General features: G+C 39.3%; 1 protein-coding gene across 1 annotated transcript in view; it reads right to left on the bottom strand.

Moving 5' to 3' along the window:
* Positions 1 to 309: 309 nt before the first annotated feature.
* Positions 310 to 20,092, bottom strand: part of LOC113406072 (protein WWC3-like) — a 103,926-nt gene continuing 84,143 nt past the window's right edge. Inside the window, exons 15-22 of the mRNA XM_026648399.1 lie at positions 15,618 to 15,785; positions 14,557 to 14,708; positions 8,542 to 8,701; positions 7,029 to 7,193; positions 4,708 to 4,800; positions 3,429 to 3,656; positions 2,508 to 2,635; positions 310 to 782 (exon numbers count right to left, since the gene is read on the bottom strand). Coding sequence (XP_026504184.1) covers positions 716 to 782; positions 2,508 to 2,635; positions 3,429 to 3,656; positions 4,708 to 4,800; positions 7,029 to 7,193; positions 8,542 to 8,701; positions 14,557 to 14,708; positions 15,618 to 15,785 — 1,161 coding nt within the window. The 3' untranslated portion in view covers positions 310 to 715. The remainder of the gene's footprint in view (positions 783 to 2,507; positions 2,636 to 3,428; positions 3,657 to 4,707; positions 4,801 to 7,028; positions 7,194 to 8,541; positions 8,702 to 14,556; positions 14,709 to 15,617; positions 15,786 to 20,092) is intronic.

Here is a 20,092-nt window from a genome sequence, read left to right as displayed (position 1 = left end):
GTAAGAACATGCAAATGAGTTCTGCAACATTGAATGGCATTTTTAATCAGTATTAAAAACATTGCAGGTGATAATATTTTGCTATAACACAGACAGTGCTAAAGAATACAATTTACATTATAAGATACAGATAGTAAAGCTGATAAAAGTGACAAATTTAGAACATAGTATTTTCATTTCAGGTATCAGAAACAAAACCAGCTCAATGGTTCCATTCTACTGTATGACAAATACTGAAGAACAAAATTTCAGTCTTAAAATACATCTTAAAGTAGGTATTTTCCTTCAAGGAAAAATGCGCTATAAATAAATTACAATACAGTGAATTTGCCTGAACTCACTTTGTTTCTGTCTTCCAGCCTTTAAATCAAATAAAACAGCATAAAAACTGTACACACTCTTAACAGAATAGCTGATCTTTTATAAAATAAGTTGTCTTCGGAGATGTCAATTTCACAACAAGGAAAAACCAAGCCTTGTTGCAGTCACTATTATAAAATATATATATGTGTATGTATATATATATATATATATATATATTTATATTTATATATTTATTTATATATTTTTTTACTTTTACTTTTTTTACGTTTTTATTTTTTACAAAAGGTGTATATTAATAGCTTTTGCACAAACTTTTAAAAAGAAATTTAGCTAGTCTAATAATTTCATTAAAATAAAACAGATAAATACTTCATGTTTACAATGCAACATGTTACACGTCATCAGCTGGCAGAGGAGGTATGTTAATCCTTGGCCTTGTAAAAAATGCTATCTTCTCTCTGTCATTGAAAAAATAGATATAAAAAGGCGGTCAAACAAATACATATATACAGAGTTTCATTTCAAGAAACTGAATTTGTTTCCATCTTTATTTAAGCTGTTATTAAATTCTTCAGATCAAATATTTATTGAGGTGTTTATAAACATAGTAAACCAGGCCCATATTGTATAGCTATAATAAATAAATAATAATAAATGCCACCTAGCTCTTATATAGCACTTTTCATCAGTAGCTCTCAAAGTGCTTTGCAAAGGAGATCAACATCATAGAATCAGGCTTTTGGAAGAAACAAAAAAAGCACTACTAGTATCCACTACTAGCTATACAGGATTGAACTGAAGGAGGAATACAGAAAGTACTTGACAATATAAACCATAGACACTATTACTTTTTGGATGAAAGCTGCTCCATAGTACACAGAACCACACAAGGCTCTACACATCGGCTAAGCCTTGCATAGTTCCTCTTCACTGGGCAAAACTGCACTGTTTCAGATTTTACTGACAACACATATAGAAAGATACATTCATATTTGAAATAAGGACATTCTTATTCTTCCCACTTTTTTATCCCACAGCAAATTAAATGTGATTAGAAACTATCCATGGTTTCATCTCTACATACCAGCCCATATATTTGATTTATTTCCTCCCTGCCTTGTGTTCCCCAATATGCAGGATTTAAGTTGGCGCCGTTATTGCAGGAATTAGAGAGCTATCAAAAACCAGCCCTGCAATTTCTGCTCTCCTGATGCTCTGCCTGTCAGCCTAGGAGAAAGGGATTTTTGATAGCATCTCCCAAATGAAAAATGAAATTAAAGACCTGATTCGTTTATTTTTCACTTAAGCCTTCCTGTTACCATTATAGCACCATTTTTCAATAATCACAATCAATGAAGAGAGATTCTAACAACCAAAGCATTCTGTGAACATCTGCCTAATATGAGACACTAGCTGTGTTTTCTACACTGTCATTGCATTGCAAGCATTTACTCTTAAACACTTTATGACATGGAGTATACATATGAATATACAAAACAAATTGCTATTTTAATACTAAAAGTCAGAAAAATCATCATCTGAAATGCATGTTAATATTTACCAAAGTCACTGGGAAGCAAAGTTTAAAACTGTATATTTGACGTAAGAACTATAAGCAGCAGCAGCAGCCGCAGATGAGGAAGGATACAAAGCACAGAGATTTTTGGAAAGAGCAGTTGAGAAACAGGACTGAGGTTGGAATGGTAAGAAAGAACAGTTATGGGTACAATGCTATTTACTAGAGTACATACAGAACATTAACTAATTTACTGTGTATATAGCGATGCAACTGGTTCTTGGAGAACTTAAACCATATGAGCTTGGAGCCCAAAGCATATGGCGGTGTTAGTAGCTGCCCTAATTAGAATTATAGTCTAAAAATATGTCTACATAAATATGGAGACTCTCTTTTTATATTACAGCATTTTTTTATTTGCAAGTTGGGTGACAGCGCTTCTTCACTTTGGTTTTCAGTCTTTGTACCATGAATTGCTCAAAAGAAAAGAACTCTAATGAAACCAGGCCCACATCAATATCTAAGTAAAGGTTATAGATACATAGGATACTACACAATGAAGCTAGGTGGTTTGGAGCTACTATAATAAAACATTAGTACATTACAACCAACAGAGACCTGTAAAGATTAAACATGTGCTATATTCAATACAGATGTTATTGCTTACCGAAACGTCTGCACCTGAATAGGTTCTTTCTGGTTTTGTCCACGCAGTTGGTATACTTCTTTGGATGCTTTCTTTAGCATTTTTTCAGCTACTTGTTCTTGGTGATGTTCAAATTTGGTCTGTCTTGTCTGAAAAGTATTAAAACCAAACTAAAAATGAATAGCTGGAAACACATGGAAATGAAGACATCTGGTTAAATAATGTGCTTTCCCACTTCATCTCAATGAAACCAGCCAAGCACAAGGTCCGAAATAGCTAGACTCCTCAGAGCCACAGGACTGTCTCAGTCCTTATTGCTCCTGAGAAAGATGTGTTAAATTCCATGTAGTTTACTATATTTCCATCTTTCAAATGAGACCATAAGCTAGAGTTTGTGTCTGCTCTATGTGGGCACTGAAAATCCAATGGCAATTTTTTGTAGTGATTTGCCCCAGCATGCTTTGTTACACTTCCCTTTCCCATCAATGGGAATTACAGTATGCATACACAGTAAGAGGAGATTATGCAGAACACTCATGTAAGATAAAATATCAAATCGGTGGATATTCATCCAGAGACCTATGGGAAAAAATGCATTGTGATTCCCCTACTAAATATCTATAACTTACAGCAATATCAGAAAATACTTTTAAAATACCACAAAAATCAAACTTTTGATGGAGAGTTTTAACGTCTCAGACACATTAAATAGTTCCATCCTCCAGTAATTGTCACCAATGTGGTATTCAATAATAATCAATGATATGATGTTTTCATGAGGGCAACAACAAGGGTATCCGGGGTGAAACTGTTTATTTGAAATCATGTAACATTATAAAGTTCCATTCATTTAACTTCAGCACTTCCAAGGTATATTTACAATCAAGCAGGCTTTAATCAAAGGTTCTGAGTATGCCCAACGTACAGCCCAAGAAACCATACCTGTCTCTCTGCTTCCTTCAACAAATTCCGGAATCGTTCGTCCCGAAGGACCCAGTGGGGAAGATCAGTTTGCCCTCTGAGTTGGGCATCTTCCAGACGTTGCTTCAACTCTCTCAAAGCACATATCTCCTCATTCAGTTGTCTCTGTCTAGTTCTGGATGCCTGGAGATCCAGCTCCAGGTCTAGGGATGTCCTTGCCATAAGCTCAGCCAAAGAAGATCTACAGGACTGCTGGGTTATTATAATTCAAATAAAACATACAACAGATGTTATTCAGAACGTATTATATTGATATATTCTTAGTTGATTGAGGCAGACATTTCAAATATGCCTTTAACTCTTCTGGCATGGGAAGTTTTGGAAATAACATACCAATCTCACTGTGACAAGACTAAACATATTTTGTACATTAGGTATACTATTTCAATTCATGTTTGATGGTAGATCCAAATTTTGGTCTAAAACAAACTAACCACCTTTTCCAGGTAAGATGTCTTAGTCTATACATATTTATAGGGTCGTGAACCAAACTTTCTTATTTTACATACCTTCCGCTGCCATCATGAAATTCTTACTATTAAATGATGACTTCAGGAATAGCTTTCAGCAAAGGGTGCTGTACAAACTACACCACTCAGGAGTAAACCCCAAATGCACTGTGACTCAAGAGACACATCCTGAGTAAAAATTCCTTCCAAGCTTCCTCCTTGCTCTGAAGGCAGTAGCAATTTCTTACTCATCTCTTCCAGCAATAAGTTGTAACACCTCCCACACTGGATCAGCTGCACTGACCAGCAAATATGAGGGATGAAACCAAGGCTCCGTACACTCCCTGCCCCCCTGCTCTGGTAAGAGACTAAAGGGGTACTTAACCTTGCTTACTCCTGAACACCTAGGACCAAGGTCTAGGTAGATCACATAGGGTTGTAACGGGGATTTCTAATTGGTCTCACTGCACTTTGTGGGTATGCAGCCAAGCACAGTCTTACCCATAGTGTTTTAACACACTGGATAATTAAACCAATTCATAATCAGTATCTATTTAAATTGGTCATTAGGTGACAGGCAAGTTTTTGCAGTTGTTTACGACTGTATCTCAAATATCTGTCTCTTCTCCTAAAAAAAAAAAACCCATTATTTATTACATTACAGTATCAGATGCTTCATAAAAATTGTCTTAACATACACCTTTGAAATCCAGGTCAAAGTACTGCTGCTTCAGTTTGTAAAAAAAGGTCTCAGCAGAGAAAAATCCACATGCTCATATACTGTGGTATACCTGCTTATAGCGCAAAGTACGCCTTTCCAATGTATTGCGGATGAAGGGTGACTTCCTTGGCAGGGTTGAACTATCACTGTCACTACGGTACAGCTGTTTAGAAAAGATATTAAACATAAATGGACATTTACTCATGGCTGCTTTGGAATTAAAAATGTTACAAGCTTTTAATTGGAAACAATGATAGACACCAGAATACTTTTCTAGGACACTTGGGATTTACTTACATTAATGGACAAAAGTTCTCAGATTGCATCCTAAGTTCATACTTGCCTTCACTTTAAAAAAATTCTATTGTGCAGTTTCTGAACAATGTTTAGTTGTTAAAAGATGGTGCATGTGTTTCACTATATTTCTTTTTAAATGGCCAACAGATTGTTGTGGTTAGCAAGAGTGATCTACCATCAAAAGTGGTTTATTGTTGTGTATAACAAGCCAGTCTTCTCAGTGTATTTGCAAGAAGGTGGCATGTGACCAGGATTCATCACTGACTTTGGTCCACTGGTTAGATCATTAGCTTTCCCAGCCAGGGCTGGGTACTGACAAGGAGTGCGACATCAACACTGATCCATGCCAATGTAAAGGACTGTGGGCCCCTTACTGAAACTTAGTGGGGGGTTTTGGCTCTCTCCCAGTATCAAAAGAAAGGGCCAATGAGAAATCAAGACTCTGAGACAGACACTCCCCAGGGCCAATGGGGAGAGGCCAATGCTCCAGGTCAGCCTGACTGACAGGGCAGGCACGCCAATGAGGGAGTCAGGAGCCCGGAGTCCCACCCCTCTCTGTGAGCTTCCAGAAGCAAAGTGGGGCGGAGGTACGGAGAGAGCAGAGCCACAGAGATCCAGAGAAGAAGCCCAGGGAGCAGAGCTGGAGGCAGACCAGCAGCAGCAGTGCTGAGGCAGAGCGGAGCTGGAGCAGTCTGGAGCCAGGTGCGGTGAGCAGCTGAGGAGAGCGAGGGAGGACCCCAGGCAGCAGGCCAAGCGCAGGGAGACATCCCCAGCCAAGAGGTCTTGCAGGCCAGACTTGAGGGCTGGGTGGGGGATCATAACCTTGACGCTGGGAAGAAGGGTCCTGCCACCTAGAGTCTGCGGGCGTGTGGCCATTGCCAGAGCAAGTGTCTGAGCTACGGTATCACCACAGCACAGCCACAGCCTGGGCAGGAGGCCTTGGACATGTAGGGTGACCAGACAGCAAGTGTGAAAAATTGGGACGGGGGTGGGGGGGGTAATAGGTACCTATATAAGAAAAAGCCCCAAATATCGAGACTGTCCCTATAAAATTGGGACATCTGGTCACCCTATGGACATGAGAGGAACAGACTGTGAATTTCTCTGACATTCCAGAGACAGCTATTTGTGGTTCCCCCGTGCTCACGGGGCGGTGTTACGTGTTTTCCTTTAACCTTTCCCATATTTTTCCTAATTTTTAAAAATCAGTTCTGTTTAATAAATTGTATTTGCTTTGAACTATATGCAATGACCAGGGGTCAGGAAAGCAACCAGTGCAGAGAGAGCACCCCGGCATGGGGCACCCTAGCCTCGGTGTTAAGTGAGCACAACATTGGACTAAATGTAGGGTCGAGCCCCACAGGAATCCTGGGCCCAGCCTTATTGGGATTACGGGACTCTGCTGCACAGGAGAGTGGAAGGGGAGGTAAGGCAGGCCTCTGTATAAAGGGAGTGGGAGCGAGGACTCAGTTCTTTTGCTAGCCAATTCCACCAGGGTAGTGTATAATCCAGGAAAGTTCCCCACTATAGCGGGACCATTCCCCCGCTTACACCAATGTCACTAAATTACTAGCTTTTCAGATTCAATGAGGTGCCTGCTTTAAACAATATATAATAAAATAGTATCAAGCATTACGTAGTGCTTCACTTTGGATAGAAATGTGCAGCAATTTTATCTGAGCCTCTTGCAGAATGAGATAAGAATGCATTTTCAAGGCGTGTCAAGTGGCTGCTATGCGAGTTGTTATTTGTATTATGGTAGCAAGAAGGAATTCTCAACAAGGATCAGAACTCCACTGTACTAGACACCAAATAGACAAAAAACAAAGAAGAGTTATGTTATGGAGGTCAGCAGTATCTATCATAAGACCCTAAAAGACTATTCTATCATTTAATTCTTAATATTTTATAGAAAACTAAGTTCCTAGTGAACTCTTTCCAGTGATAATACTTTAATGCAATGCAGAATTTTTGGTTGAACTTTAAAAAAATATAGATATTGATTCTTGTAAATATGTTGTAAGTATTAAAAAAAAGCACACTTTAATACACTTTCTGCTTCTGAACGTAAAACCACAAAAAAATTCGACTCACTCTGCAAACATACTGACTTCGTGCGCCAGGTGAGAAGGTTTGTGATCGAACAATAGTGCTACTACGAACAAAAGCAGAACCACGGGGCCTGCGGCAGGTTCTCTCTTTTGGAAGAATAGCGACTTCTTCTGGAAAGAGATCTTCTGTGTTAGTCTCTTTATCCACCTAGAATCACAGCCAAAAACAGTACATTTACTCCAATGTTCTCTTCTACAACAAAAGCAGAAAAACTTGCCATGTAAGTTATGGATCTAGTTTTAATTAATATGTCCAGTTCATGAATCATCTCTCAATTAAGAAACCATCATTCTAAAACCATACAATTCAAGATAGTGGGACTGGTTTGCAAGTGCTAACAGCCTTTCTGCTGGGCCTTAAACCATCAGGAGATTAACATGTAGCATCCTATAGCCACATCATCAAATAGCACAGGCACTCTGTTGGACCGGACAGCTGCCTAAGCTCTTATCTCAATGGACAATCCGAAGAAGTGGGTTGTAGCCCACGAAAGCTTATGCTCTAATAAATTTGTTAGTCTCTAAGGTGCCACAAGTACTCCTGTTCTTTTTGCGGATACAGACTAACACGGCTGCTACTCTGAAACCAGAGAGAACTAAATCACTTTTCAGAAAACTGTGCTGATTCTCAGGAAGGGAGTAACCCCACAACTAAGTCATTAAAAAGGTAGGGAGAAGTCAGTCACAGGGAACCAGGAAACTTTTTTTTGACGATATCACAGAAAAACCTCAAAGCATTTGGAGAACCTGAACATATAAGCTTTGAACCAAGCCTCCAAATTTTTAGATGGCTCACTTAACTGTTCAGTATGGCTCAATCACAATGTGACACTGAATGGTGTATCACACTCTGACAGGGCCAGATCCTCAGTAGGTGTAAACAGATGCAGTTCCATTGCTGATTTACACTAGCTGGGGACCTAGTCCATGTCTTAACTCCTCAAACAAAACATTTTAAATGACGTACAGCCTTCAATCCACCAAATTTGGTCTGAAAACCAGCTATGTTTATTTTAACAAAGTGAAAGCAAGGTAACAAACTTAACCTTTCCGCTTTTACATTTTAAAAATCTTGCATGAATGTGACATTGGTACGAGTACTTGCATTTGGGGATGGCCTTCTCCACAACACTTCTAGGGAACACACAGTTACTGAGTGTAGGTCCCTACTCACTCATTATGCAGGAGCAAAAATATTTCACCTTACGAGCTGACAAAGTGATTCTGTTCAACAAGAAACTGGACAAGTATCCAATTATAGGAAGTAAAATTAAGAGAAAACATGCAGTTTTCCCTCAAAAGTAACTAGAAAGAGTAAGTTGAACAACTCAATATAGATTATGATTTTCAGCATTGCAGACAACAATGTGTCAGGGTTTTCGATGCAGCTCTGATTTTATTTTCTGATCAGATAACACGAGTTCAGCTAGTGCAAGTAATACGCTGTGCGCTAGGCATTTGCCAATCTTCAAGAGTACAGTGTTTTCTCTACTTACTTTTAGGGGCGGAGGTTGCACTTTCCCAGAACTGTATTGACCTGCCTGAACTGCAAACGTATGTCCACGTAACGAATCGCCACAACATGCCTCTGGATAAGGTGGGCTGGTCTGAGTGCAATTACTACATCCACTGTCAACAGATTCTGCTTGCCAACTCCTAAGGACAGAACATTTCAAGGAACTCTAAGAAATGTGATGGAATTGTGCAAAAATATGTGCCATGTTAATGAATTTCAACATCCAAATCTTCAAGGATAATTTGCCTTTTCAAAAATTTTGTTCCTGCAGTTCTGATTCATTCCACTTGAATGAGGTGATTATTCTATTTGGACCTCTAAGGTATACAGACAAGCAATCAATTTCAACTCTTTCGTGAAAGAACCAGCTTTTCTAGTCCTCCCAGAAAGTCACTTCCCAGCCTTGAAAAGAGCATTAAAATAAATAAAAGGACAAAATGCCTCTCTCACACAACAAACTAACAGCATGAAAAACAGTGATGTATAAAATAAAGGACTGCAAAGACTGGATTATTTAGCTTGTAAAACAGAAGAGCAAGAGGAGCGCTAACTGAAGGTTTTCAAAATTATGAACACCATAAAGAAAGTGGCCAGTTCCTCTTTTTAAAATCTCTTATATAACATGAAAAGAAAGGAACATCGTGTAATTAAAAGGCAGAAGAATACAGAACACTTTAGTTATGCAGTTTATGAGGGCATTTTGTGATGTAATATTCAATATCAAGACTCTGTATAAAGTGGGCAATGGGAGGGTTGTATAAAATCTCGCTGTTGGTTTTCTGTTTTACAGAGCAGTACCCGAGGAACTCATCGCACCACGTAGCTGGTTTTGGAGAACACACTTTTTATTTTTATTTTTTAAATGGTTCAGGTCCATCTTTCTGGGACCTGCTCCTTTTCTTAAATAGATCTAGCTATACCAGATCAGGCTGTTGGTACAGTTAATCTGGTATAATGCCTCCAGCAGCAGATCCTTAGCCAGTTGGAGGTTGGACAATTCCTGATGCTTGCAACGTACATCCGATAGTAGGAGATTTGGTTGCCCATGTCATTATCTTACCTTGAATAACTACAAGTATTGTTACTAGACCTACAATTATGCAGTCACTTTTTAAAGTCCAGCCACAGTGTTTTTTGCTGAGAATTTCTGCATCAATAAATACAGGTTGATTATACACTGCATAATGAAGCAGCCTTCCTCATGCAACTTTTATCTAAGACTATAAAACCCTAACCTAAAAATATCTTTTTAATACAAGCCAAAGCAAAAAGAAAAATGGATAAACAATATTTAAGGGCCTATACTATCCTTGGCATCGGCAAAAGAGGTTTCTTTTCTTTCAAGTGGGTCATTCCAGGAGTTGAGACTAAAAAAGTACTTGCTATATAAAAGGAGGTCCTAATTTTGAAAATAAAGTTAAAGACTAACCTTTATGGCTAATTTGTTGGTAGGAAAGATGAAAAAAATTGTTTCTACAAGACAAAGCCAGTAACCTGCACATCTTTCTGATGCAAAAACAGTAATACTAAAATAAGTTGTTCACTTACTGACTCTTGAGAAGTAAGATGCAGCTTTAAAGCAACTTCATTGATCTAACTGGGATTCTCAGCCCATATGTCCCTAAAGAAACTAAAAGGGCAAAGGTCTTACAGACCACTGACATCTCTCCTTCTCCCATATCTCACAATGAGTTTCAAAAATGGACAACCCTGGAGCTCATACCACCTATCAGCTATGTTCTTCACTCATATATAAAAGACATAAAGGTTCAAGCATGTCAACATATTTAAGGTACTAACTGCTGAATTGCCCTTCTTTCAAAAGCCAGGGAAAAAATAGCAAAAATCTTCATTGTTGCATACAGCAAAGAAAGTCTGAATGCAGCCACTAAAGGCATCTTATCAGTATAGAGAAACTGACTGTGTCTTTCACTTCTAGAACATCTAGGGAATGTGCCACAAGGAATTAAATCTTTTATGTAGAATTTGTCCGTGGATATGATGCCCCATTCTGCACACCTGCAGCAAAATGTTGAGACCCATACATCTGAATGAGAAGCAAATACTGTATCAAGTGCTAACAACAGAAAAAGTTGTGCGAGCTTGTGAAACAGAAGCATGATCTCATGAGTTTGCCATTTGAAGTGCATGCCCAGATGAGTCACTCAAAATAGAGAGGAACTTGTTTTAGCCAATATGGTAGAGTCCAGGGATTCCACTATGTCCACTCTGGGCAAGTTCTGCCCTGTTAATAAAGTAAGTTTTGCTAATATGTGCTACCATACCAGACTGCATGTTGCACTTTAATTCTATTAAATTGCTTTCCTTAATTTAGCAATGGTTTGGGTTATGCAAAAACTAGTTCTCTATTTTGAGGACAATTAAATGCAGTTTAACTTTACTCCATAACAATCTTCTTGGTACTCCCCTGTTCCCCAAACAGCATAGTAAATTTTGTCCTCCACTGCAAACAAATTCTTACCACAATTTTTGAGTTGTGAGAAGTTCTCAGAACCAGATCTGGATGGATTACCTATTTCTAAAATGGGTTCTCTGGGAATTTCTAGGCTCCACTTCCTGTGTGTACTGATTTAGCAAAGTTGTGGGTGGCAGAGGGTGAAAGGATCTTGCTATAGTAATATATGCCAGGAAAAAGAGTCATGGTTTACTTTGGACACCTTTAGCACTTTCTAGCAGCTGGTATCTCATCAGGACCACAAAAGAATTGAACAGATTAGTCTGCAATGATGTAAAAGCAGAATGGAGCTGAAAAATAAAATAACTAACAGGTGAAGTAGCAATTCTGGGATGAAGGTCCTTAAATCTGAATGGCTGTCTAAGAAACTAAGAGGATTAAAGTTGGAACAAACCTGCAGTCAAGAAAAGTGGTAACAATTCAAGAAAAAAGGTACTCCTTTTGTTAGAATAATTCAAAATTTTGGTCATATTTAATCTCTGATAATCTAAACATCTGATAGCAATGTTGTTTTCAGAAATATGCACAAGTTGATGCACAGGCTTTCCAGTTTTAGGTAATTTAGTTTACTAGATATGTAGATCAGAATTTTGTGTCCATTTATAGGCTTCATAAAACCTAGTTCAACATTATTTAAATAAATTTCCATATTGGACTCAGTAAAATTTTCAGAAGTGCCTAAGTATTTTAGGACCCTAAATCCCACTGGCTTTCAATGAGGCTTAGGCTCATAAATGACAGTCATTTTTGAAAATGGAAAGTATGGTCAGTTACCTGCAGTAACTGGTTCTTCACTATGGGTTGTTCACACAGATTCGACTCCTGGTGCACATGCACCTCATACGTGCAAGATCGGACTCTTTTGGCCATTGATCAATTGGAGCCATGCCTGCATCCTAGATACCCTTGCACCATCTGCCCTAAGCTTAAAGGGCTGAGTAGGCCCAACCATCCCTCAGTTCCTTCACCAAAACAGAATCTCAGAAGTAGGACTCCATAGTAGCGAGGAGAGAAGGTGGGTCATGGAATCCATGTGGACAACACATCTCAAAGAACCACAATTACCATAGAGTAAGTAACCGTTATTTGTTCTTCAAGTGATTGTCCGTGTAGATTCCATTCTTGGTGATTAACAAGTCATTATCTGTTTGCGTGGAGATGGATGCTAGTGACTGTGGAACAGCCCTTCCAAAAAACATGCATCTGATTTGGAAGCTTCTACCAAAGAATAGTGTCTTGTACAGGCATGGCCCGAGCTCCATATAGTGCCCTACAAATTTCATGTACAGGGACATTGTTCAAACAAGCAGCAGAACGTCCCTGAGCCCCAGTGGAATAAACTCTAATATGATCAGGCAGATCTAACCTGGCTAACTCCTAGCATGTCCTTATACAGTTGGAGATCCACTTAGATAACCTCTGTAAGGATACAGGATATCCTTTAGCTCTACCTGCAAAGATGACAAATAGTCTTAAGTATGTTCCTGAATGATTTTGTCCTGTCAATGTAAAGAGACAGTGCTCTTACTACAAGTGTGTGACGGTTGGCTTCCTCTGGGGCTAAGTGAGGCTTGGGGAAAAAAATGGGAGGTGAATGGATTGGTTTATATGAAACACAGACAACTTTGGGCAGTAACTTGGAATGAGGCCTGACAGTGACCCTGTCCTTATGAAACACTGTACAAGGAGAACATGAGGGCCTGAGTCCACCCTACCCTTTAAGCTGAGGTAAAGGCTATTAATAAGGCATTTTTAATTGACAGGTGTTACACGATAGGATTGATGGGAACAGGTGGGTGGTGCTCCTTTCTGCCTGTCAGAGGATGCCAAGATAGTGATGGACACATGAAAACTCTGAGAAGATGGGGCCTGAGAGCTCAGGGTGGAATCTTGGCTCTCCGAGCACGAACAGAGAGAGACTGACCAGGTAGCTGAGGCCTGTAGTCTTCCACTCAATGTCTGAAGAGGCTTACATTGATCTCTTGAGGTGTGCGCTTGGAGAAAGATTGAAAAATGGAACATTGCCCCAGAATGTGTCCCTCTCCTCTGCACAGTAGACACTGGGAGTGCCGGTCAATAGACATCAAAATATTGTACAAGAGATAGGTCTTGAATTCTAGAGATTTCGCTTCTGCCACATTTCTATTACATATCGCTAGCCTAACTGAAGTTTTCTAGCATATGTGAATCTTATTTAAGACGTCATTAACTTTTTATAGTATATATATTGCCAACAGGCAATTAACGAAGATAAATAACACTAGTTCACTGTGCAGAGAAAAGGTGGACACTGCAGGGGTTCCATCTCACTGCCACAGGTAGTAAGAAAGAACTAAGGGATAGTTGGGCCCACTCTGCCCTTTATATCCTCAGATGGAGGATGTGAGGACATCTAGGGCTGATACAGCCTAAATGGACACTGCTGGCAAAAAGTATCCAATCTCATGTACATGGGGTATAAGCGTACCAACAGTGAAATCCATGTGGACAACATATCTTCACTCATGTCATATCAACATAAGCCCTTAAGTCACTCAGGCACTTCTGAAAATGTTACTCTATATATGAATAAATTCAGGATTAGTTGAGTATTTCAAAAAGGAATCACCATAACAAGAAAACTCTCAGAAGCATGATGACACTCTGCTGACAGTTGTAATCCACCCATGCTGCATTTTACAAGAGAGTTATGGGGTTTTATAAAATTCAGTAAAATGCTCCATGGAATCAGTGTTGTGAATGTCCTTAATTTTTGCACATTCCCTACCCTGTCCAGTTGATAGCACTGTAGTATCTCTAGTGTCCAAACTGGATCTTTTTGCTCTTATTGTAAGTAAGTGAGAGTAGTTAGGAGAATAGAATACTGTGGGATTGTTAATGTATAATAAAATCAATCCCTCCCTCCCTCCCCCTTTCACCAGAAAATGCATCCTTTTATAGTGTGAACAACTCATTTCTAATTTTTGTACAATGTCATATATAAACAATTTAAACACATAAATGTGTATGGCCCAATCCTGAACACACGTGTATAGGTTTTTGCAAGGTCAGGACATGAACTGTCTACTTTTCAATTTTGTTTCCTCTGCAACATGCAGTTTTATTTAAACTTCCCTTCAGGAATACGACAGAATTTTAATTAAAGTGCAAATTATATTCTAGAAAGTGACTGCAACAATGGCATTGCAGGGTTCCCTGCTTTCTGTTTCATAATATCTCCATGCTACATGTACTCAGTTTGTAACCAAAAGACGTTTGTAACCAAAAGACATTTTCCACCCCCTTCCTAGCTGCCATCACTGCAAACTCAACCTGGGATCTGAGAGGTAAGCTGGGTTCCTTCCTGCTTGCATGTGATGATAGGCTGTAATGATCTTATACACTGAAAACAGGCAGGGAGCAGAACTCAGAGTAAGGTCTGTTGTTTTTACAGTTGTATTTGAGGACAGAACCACAGTGTAAACTTCAGCCAAGATCTTACAAATTCTTTTTGATCAGGGTTTAACCTAATATTTTTACCTCTCTGATACAGCTTCTGCCTGATCTTCCTTTCTTTCAATCTCTAGGATTTCTTCCTCTGTGTACTCCAATTTCACTCTCTCTTCTGCCAGCTCTCTCTCCACTGCTTCCAGCTGAGCTGTGGTCCTAGCTAATAGGGCTGTCACTGCATCCTGAAAGAGAAAATGGGCTTCAAATGGAACAGCTTCAACCAGCACTTAGCTTTTATGGAGTATTCAGAATAAAAGAAGTGTGTCCTGAATCATGACTTTATACTCACCAGGTGACCAAAACATAAATGCTGTTCAGTTACTGGAACTCCCCAAAGAGGTGGCAGCCTTTCATTGGGAAAGGGTGAATGTTTTAAGTTTATTTTAAATAGCAGTAATAGGATTAGGGTTGAGCACTTGCATAAGTGCTTGGAGGATCTGAGCCTTTATTCTAGCAAAGTGTGAAAAACTGGATAAGATTTGTGATTTCTTTTAAAGATTCTGCAAAATGTAAGATATTTTCAGATTCTTGAGGAGTATTAGTGTATACAACTGGAAGAAAACACAGCCTAATACTAATAGTCTTTCACACAGAAAGGAATTAACCAGTTACAATGCAGTGTTCCTTACACTGAAAAAAATAAGTTTGCTACTTCTATTTTATAAAATACTTTCAAAATACTGGTTTTTAAATCATCATCAAATACTACCATTAACAGAACACAAAGCACTCTCCCACATTAGAAAGCTATATTTTCTACTAAAATTCAGTGGTTCTGAAACTTTGTACGATGACCCTTTTTCTGCAGCCTAAATGCTGCAGATTATTTGAACAATTTAGCAGGGAAAAATCAGACCTCTTTTCAAGACGCACATTTCTTCTGCTTTGATTATCCATGCACATATGATTTAGCATTCTATTGTAATAGAACATTGATTTTTTTCTTTTGACGGTAACCCCTCCAACAAAAACAAAGTTAAAATTTCACCTATGTGTGCAGATAGTATACAAATTCCACACAGGAACACAAACAAACGTGTAGAGGATGAGGCTCCACTTAAAGTTAACAAACTGCTCCTTCCTGGCCATACCGATTTCACTGTAGTCGTATTTCTAGAACTCTGTGGAGTGCTTTCTTCACACTGATTTTTGTCCTTCGCCCTTTGTGGGTCTGAACCAGTGAATATCTGGACGGGATACCAATGAAGCTGCATCTCAGTGGAACTCTCATGATCAGCCAGGCTAATCTGAGCAATGCCCTGTAAAAATGATAGGCCAAAATAAGCAAAGAAAACAATATACCACTTCCCATTCACAGAACTATCCCATTTAATAGAAATACTGCATCAAAATAGTGCACCTTACGGGTAACTTGCAATGGAAAAAAATGATAAAGTCTCCCTTGTTTTGCTTATTTATGATGTATAAAAAAAAAATACTTTCTTCCCATCCCCCATCCCCACAAAAGAGAAGGGTTTTGTTTTTTTTAAATTAAGAGTCTAATTGCTAAGTTTGATGTTCCTGAGGTTTACTGGATGCTGTGTTAGCAATCTGAGCTCTTAATCTTTTACAAAGACAGCTTTTCGCTCAAGGGTTTACTCATATATTTGAGTAAATTGTCATTAATGAAAAAAATTAATCTGAATAAAAATCACTACTGTTCTCAGTTAATCAAGTTTCATTTGCAAGATCTCTCTGATGTTATAATTCTACCAGTTTTCCATTCATCGGGGTGGGGGGAGGGGGAGAAGGGAGGAGAAGAGAGACGAGATAGACAAGACCAGAATTGCTATGTAAAAAACAAGTAGTAAAAATTTTCACGCTTTCCTAATACATCATAAAGAAGCCAAATAGGGAATAAACAAAATTTGTTTCCTTTGTAAGTCACCTTTAGATGCTCCAAAATTCAAGGGGGCAACAAAGAGGGATGAAGTGTATTTAGCCTAATTCACCCATCTACAACGTATGCCTTTATCTAGCTAGCAATGGGACTTTACATTTCTATGCTATGAGCCTACCAGCAGGGGTCTCTTTCATTGAAATGAGTTATGTAAAAAGTATGGCTTAGATCTCTCACAATACAGGTTGGCTGAAGAAGTGTCTCTAACAATACAGTAAGTTAGTAAATGTGTTCAGAAATTTTAATTTAACTTTAAGCAGATTTAAAAAAAGAGTTAATTAGAAAACATGTAAAGTATTTATTTTATTGTGTTTCCATGCCAAAAGTTCCCCGGGGCTCTATTTAAACAGATGGACAGAGGACAAGGGACAAATGACTTTGAAATGAACAAAATAAAAAATATTGGGAAATAAATTATGGAGGATATAACAATTTTATGTCAATATTGCACACCACAAAGGAAGACACTATTCATTTGGTATATTTGTTGCATCATCAAAAAAAGGACTGCCTTGGTCCACAGCTGATATTTATTTTGGCTCAATACTAGAGAAAAACATCTTTTGCAGATACTGACACTAAACATCAAAGGTGGAGGGTCCTATTACAGAGGTTTGTATTTGTTTTTTTAAAGGCACAAACATTCCTCCAGGAGAAAGCTCTGACAGTCAGAGAAAGATTAGTTGAGTCAAACAAGGACTGCAAGATAGAAGCTATACAGTAACTTTCATACCTTTATTTCTTTCCTATATCCGTGAAGTCTAGGGCTACTTGGGAGAAAAGACAGTTACCTTTTCCGTAACTGGTGTTCTTTGAGATGTGTTGCTCATGTCTATTCCACAATAGGTGTGCGTGCGCGCCACGTGCACCAGTGTTGGAAGTTTTTCCCCTAGCAGTACCCGTAGGGGAGTGCCCCTACTGCGCGCTCCCCCCACCCTCAGTTCTTGACGTGCCCCATGGATGGGGAGCGATGCCGACTAGTAGATGGCACCGGGGAGGTTGCCGCGCACCGACCTACAGCCTAAAGTCTCTCTCTCTCTGTCGGTCCGAGGCTTAAATGACTTGCAAATCTTACAGCGATTGCTGAGATGAGTTTCACCCAAACAGCGTAAACAGTCCACGTGCGGATCACTCACTGGCATCGGGCGCCTACAAGTGTCGCACAACTTAAAACCCGGGCGCACTAGCTAAACTAAACTAAAACTAATCGAGTACTAACTACAGGTCACATACACTGAACAAACAAGAGTTCTGGGGACAAGCTACAGCAAAGCTGGAGCAGAGCAGTTCCGAAGCACCTTCACTGGCGGCAAGAAGGAACTGAGGGTGGGGGGAGCACGCAGCGCCCTTTATACCGTGTCTTGGAGGCGCCACTCTAGGGGTTGCTAGGGGCGCTCCCCTACGGGTACTGCTAGGGGAAAAACTTCCGACACCGGTGCATGTGGCGAGCACGCACACCTACTGTGGAATACACATGAGCAATCACTCGAAGAACAACATTTCTTAGTTTCTCTCTCCATGTGATACGAGGGAAGATCCTTTCATGGATTGAGAACTGGTTAAAAGACAGGGAACAAAGGGTAGGAATAAATGGTAAATTTTCAGAATGGAGAGGGGTAACTAGTGGTGTTCCCCAAGGGTCAGTCCTAGGGCCAAGCCTATTCAACTTATTCATAAATGATCTGGAGAAAGGGTAAAAAGTGAGGTGGCAAAGTTTGCAGATGATCCTAAACTGCTCAAGATAGTTAAGACCAAAGCAGACTGTGAAGAACTTCAAAAAGATCTCACAAAACTAAGTGGTTGGGCAACAAAATGGCAAATGACATTTAATGTGGATAAATGTAAAGTAATGCACATTGGGAAAAATAACTCCCACTGTACATACAATACAATGGGGGCTAATTTAGCTACAACTAATCAGGAAAAAGATCTTGGAGTCATTGTGGATAGTTCTCTGAAGACGTCCATGCAATGTGTAGCGGCAGTCAAAAAAGCGAACAGGATGTTAGGAATCATTAAAAAGGGGATCTAGAATAAGACGGAGAATATCTTATTGCCCATATATAAATCCATGTACACACACATCTTGAATACTCCGTACAGATGTGGTCTCATCTCAAAAAAAGATATATTTGTTCCCATAATATAAGAACTAGGGGCCACCAAATGAAATTAATGGGCAGCAGGTTTAACAAATAAAAGGAAGTTCTTCACATAGTGCCCAGTCAACTTGTGGAACTCCTTGCCTGAGGAGGTTGTGAAGGCTAGGACTATAACACGGTTTAAAGAGAACTGGATAAATTCATGGAGGTTAAGTCCATTAATGGCTATTAGCTAGGATGGGTACGGAATGGTGCCCCTAGCCTCTGTTTGTCAGAGGGTGGTGATGGACGACAGGAGAGAGATCACTTGATCATTACCTGTTAGGTTCACTCCCTCTGGGGCACCTGGCATTGGCCACTGTCGGTAGACAGGATACTGGGCTAGATGGACCTTTGGTCTGACCCAGTACGGCCATTCTTATGTTCTCTTGTTTAATCAAGGCTGAATTGAGCTTTGAATTTTTTCTGTGGGAAAAATCACTCATAGGGGAAGAGAACGCAGGCATCAATGGTGGCAGAGAAAGATGAACATGATACATGGATCAAAGGCATGGAGAAAGAAGGCTGTGATCTTCTTCTTTGGACAGTTTTTGGAATGACAACACAGGAGGTCACCACTATGAGTATGAAGGACAATTTCACAACTGAAAGAGTATGTAGGAATATCCATTTACAGGCCACTAAGAAAGGATGGTTTGTATACAACACTTTGAACTGTTCTTTTGTCAACCTTTGGTGGCAGCAGCAACTATATAATTCTTTTACCTTTTCCAACACAATTTTCTAAGTAATAATATATTATTAGTATTCTTAATCTACCAAGTCTCACAGGAATCAGTGGCACCAGCATTCTATTCATTTTAGTAAGGCTCTGCATTAAAAAAGTGATGAAATACAGGCAGTCCTCGGACTTGTGACACAATTGGTTCCTGAAAATTGCATTGTAAGTCTAAATATTGTAACTTGGAACCGCAATCCTCTCCATTGCAGGACCGAGCGTCATAAAGTATTGTCGTAAGTCGAATCAGGGTGTCAATTCAGAAGCATTGTAAGTCAACATAAGTCGAACGTCGTAAAGTCGAGGACTGCCTGTAACACCACAAATATACAGCAAGTAATATTAAAATGTTGGCATTCTCCAAGACCAGTAACTCTTTCCTTTTAGCTAATTTCTTTTAAACATTTAAAGGGGGATTTTCAAAAATTCTTAAGTGAACGAGGAGCACAAGCCCACTGACTTTGAAAATGGCTTTTGAAAATCCCATCCTTAAATTATATTTAATTACAGGCAGTCCTTGACTTTACGACGTTTGACTTACAATGAACAGCACTTACGATGCTTCTGAATTGACACCCTGATTCGATTTATGACAATTGGTTTAGACTTTACGACGCTGGGTCCCGCAATGGAGTGGACTGCGGTTCCGAGTTATGACATTTAGACTTACGCCACAATTTTCAGGAACCAATTGTGTCCTAAGTCTGAGGACTGCCTGTACTTCTTGTTTATAAGACAAACCTCAAACAAACAATTACATCAGTTATTCTTGTTATCTACACAGAA

Source organism: Terrapene carolina, unplaced genomic scaffold (assembly GCF_002925995.2).
Source record: "Terrapene carolina triunguis isolate 2854851 unplaced genomic scaffold, T_m_triunguis-2.0 Scaffold22, whole genome shotgun sequence".
Lineage (NCBI taxonomy): Eukaryota > Metazoa > Chordata > Testudines > Emydidae > Terrapene > Terrapene triunguis.
The sequence above is the reverse complement of the archived record's forward strand: the minus strand, read 5'-3'. Positions and strand labels throughout refer to the sequence as shown.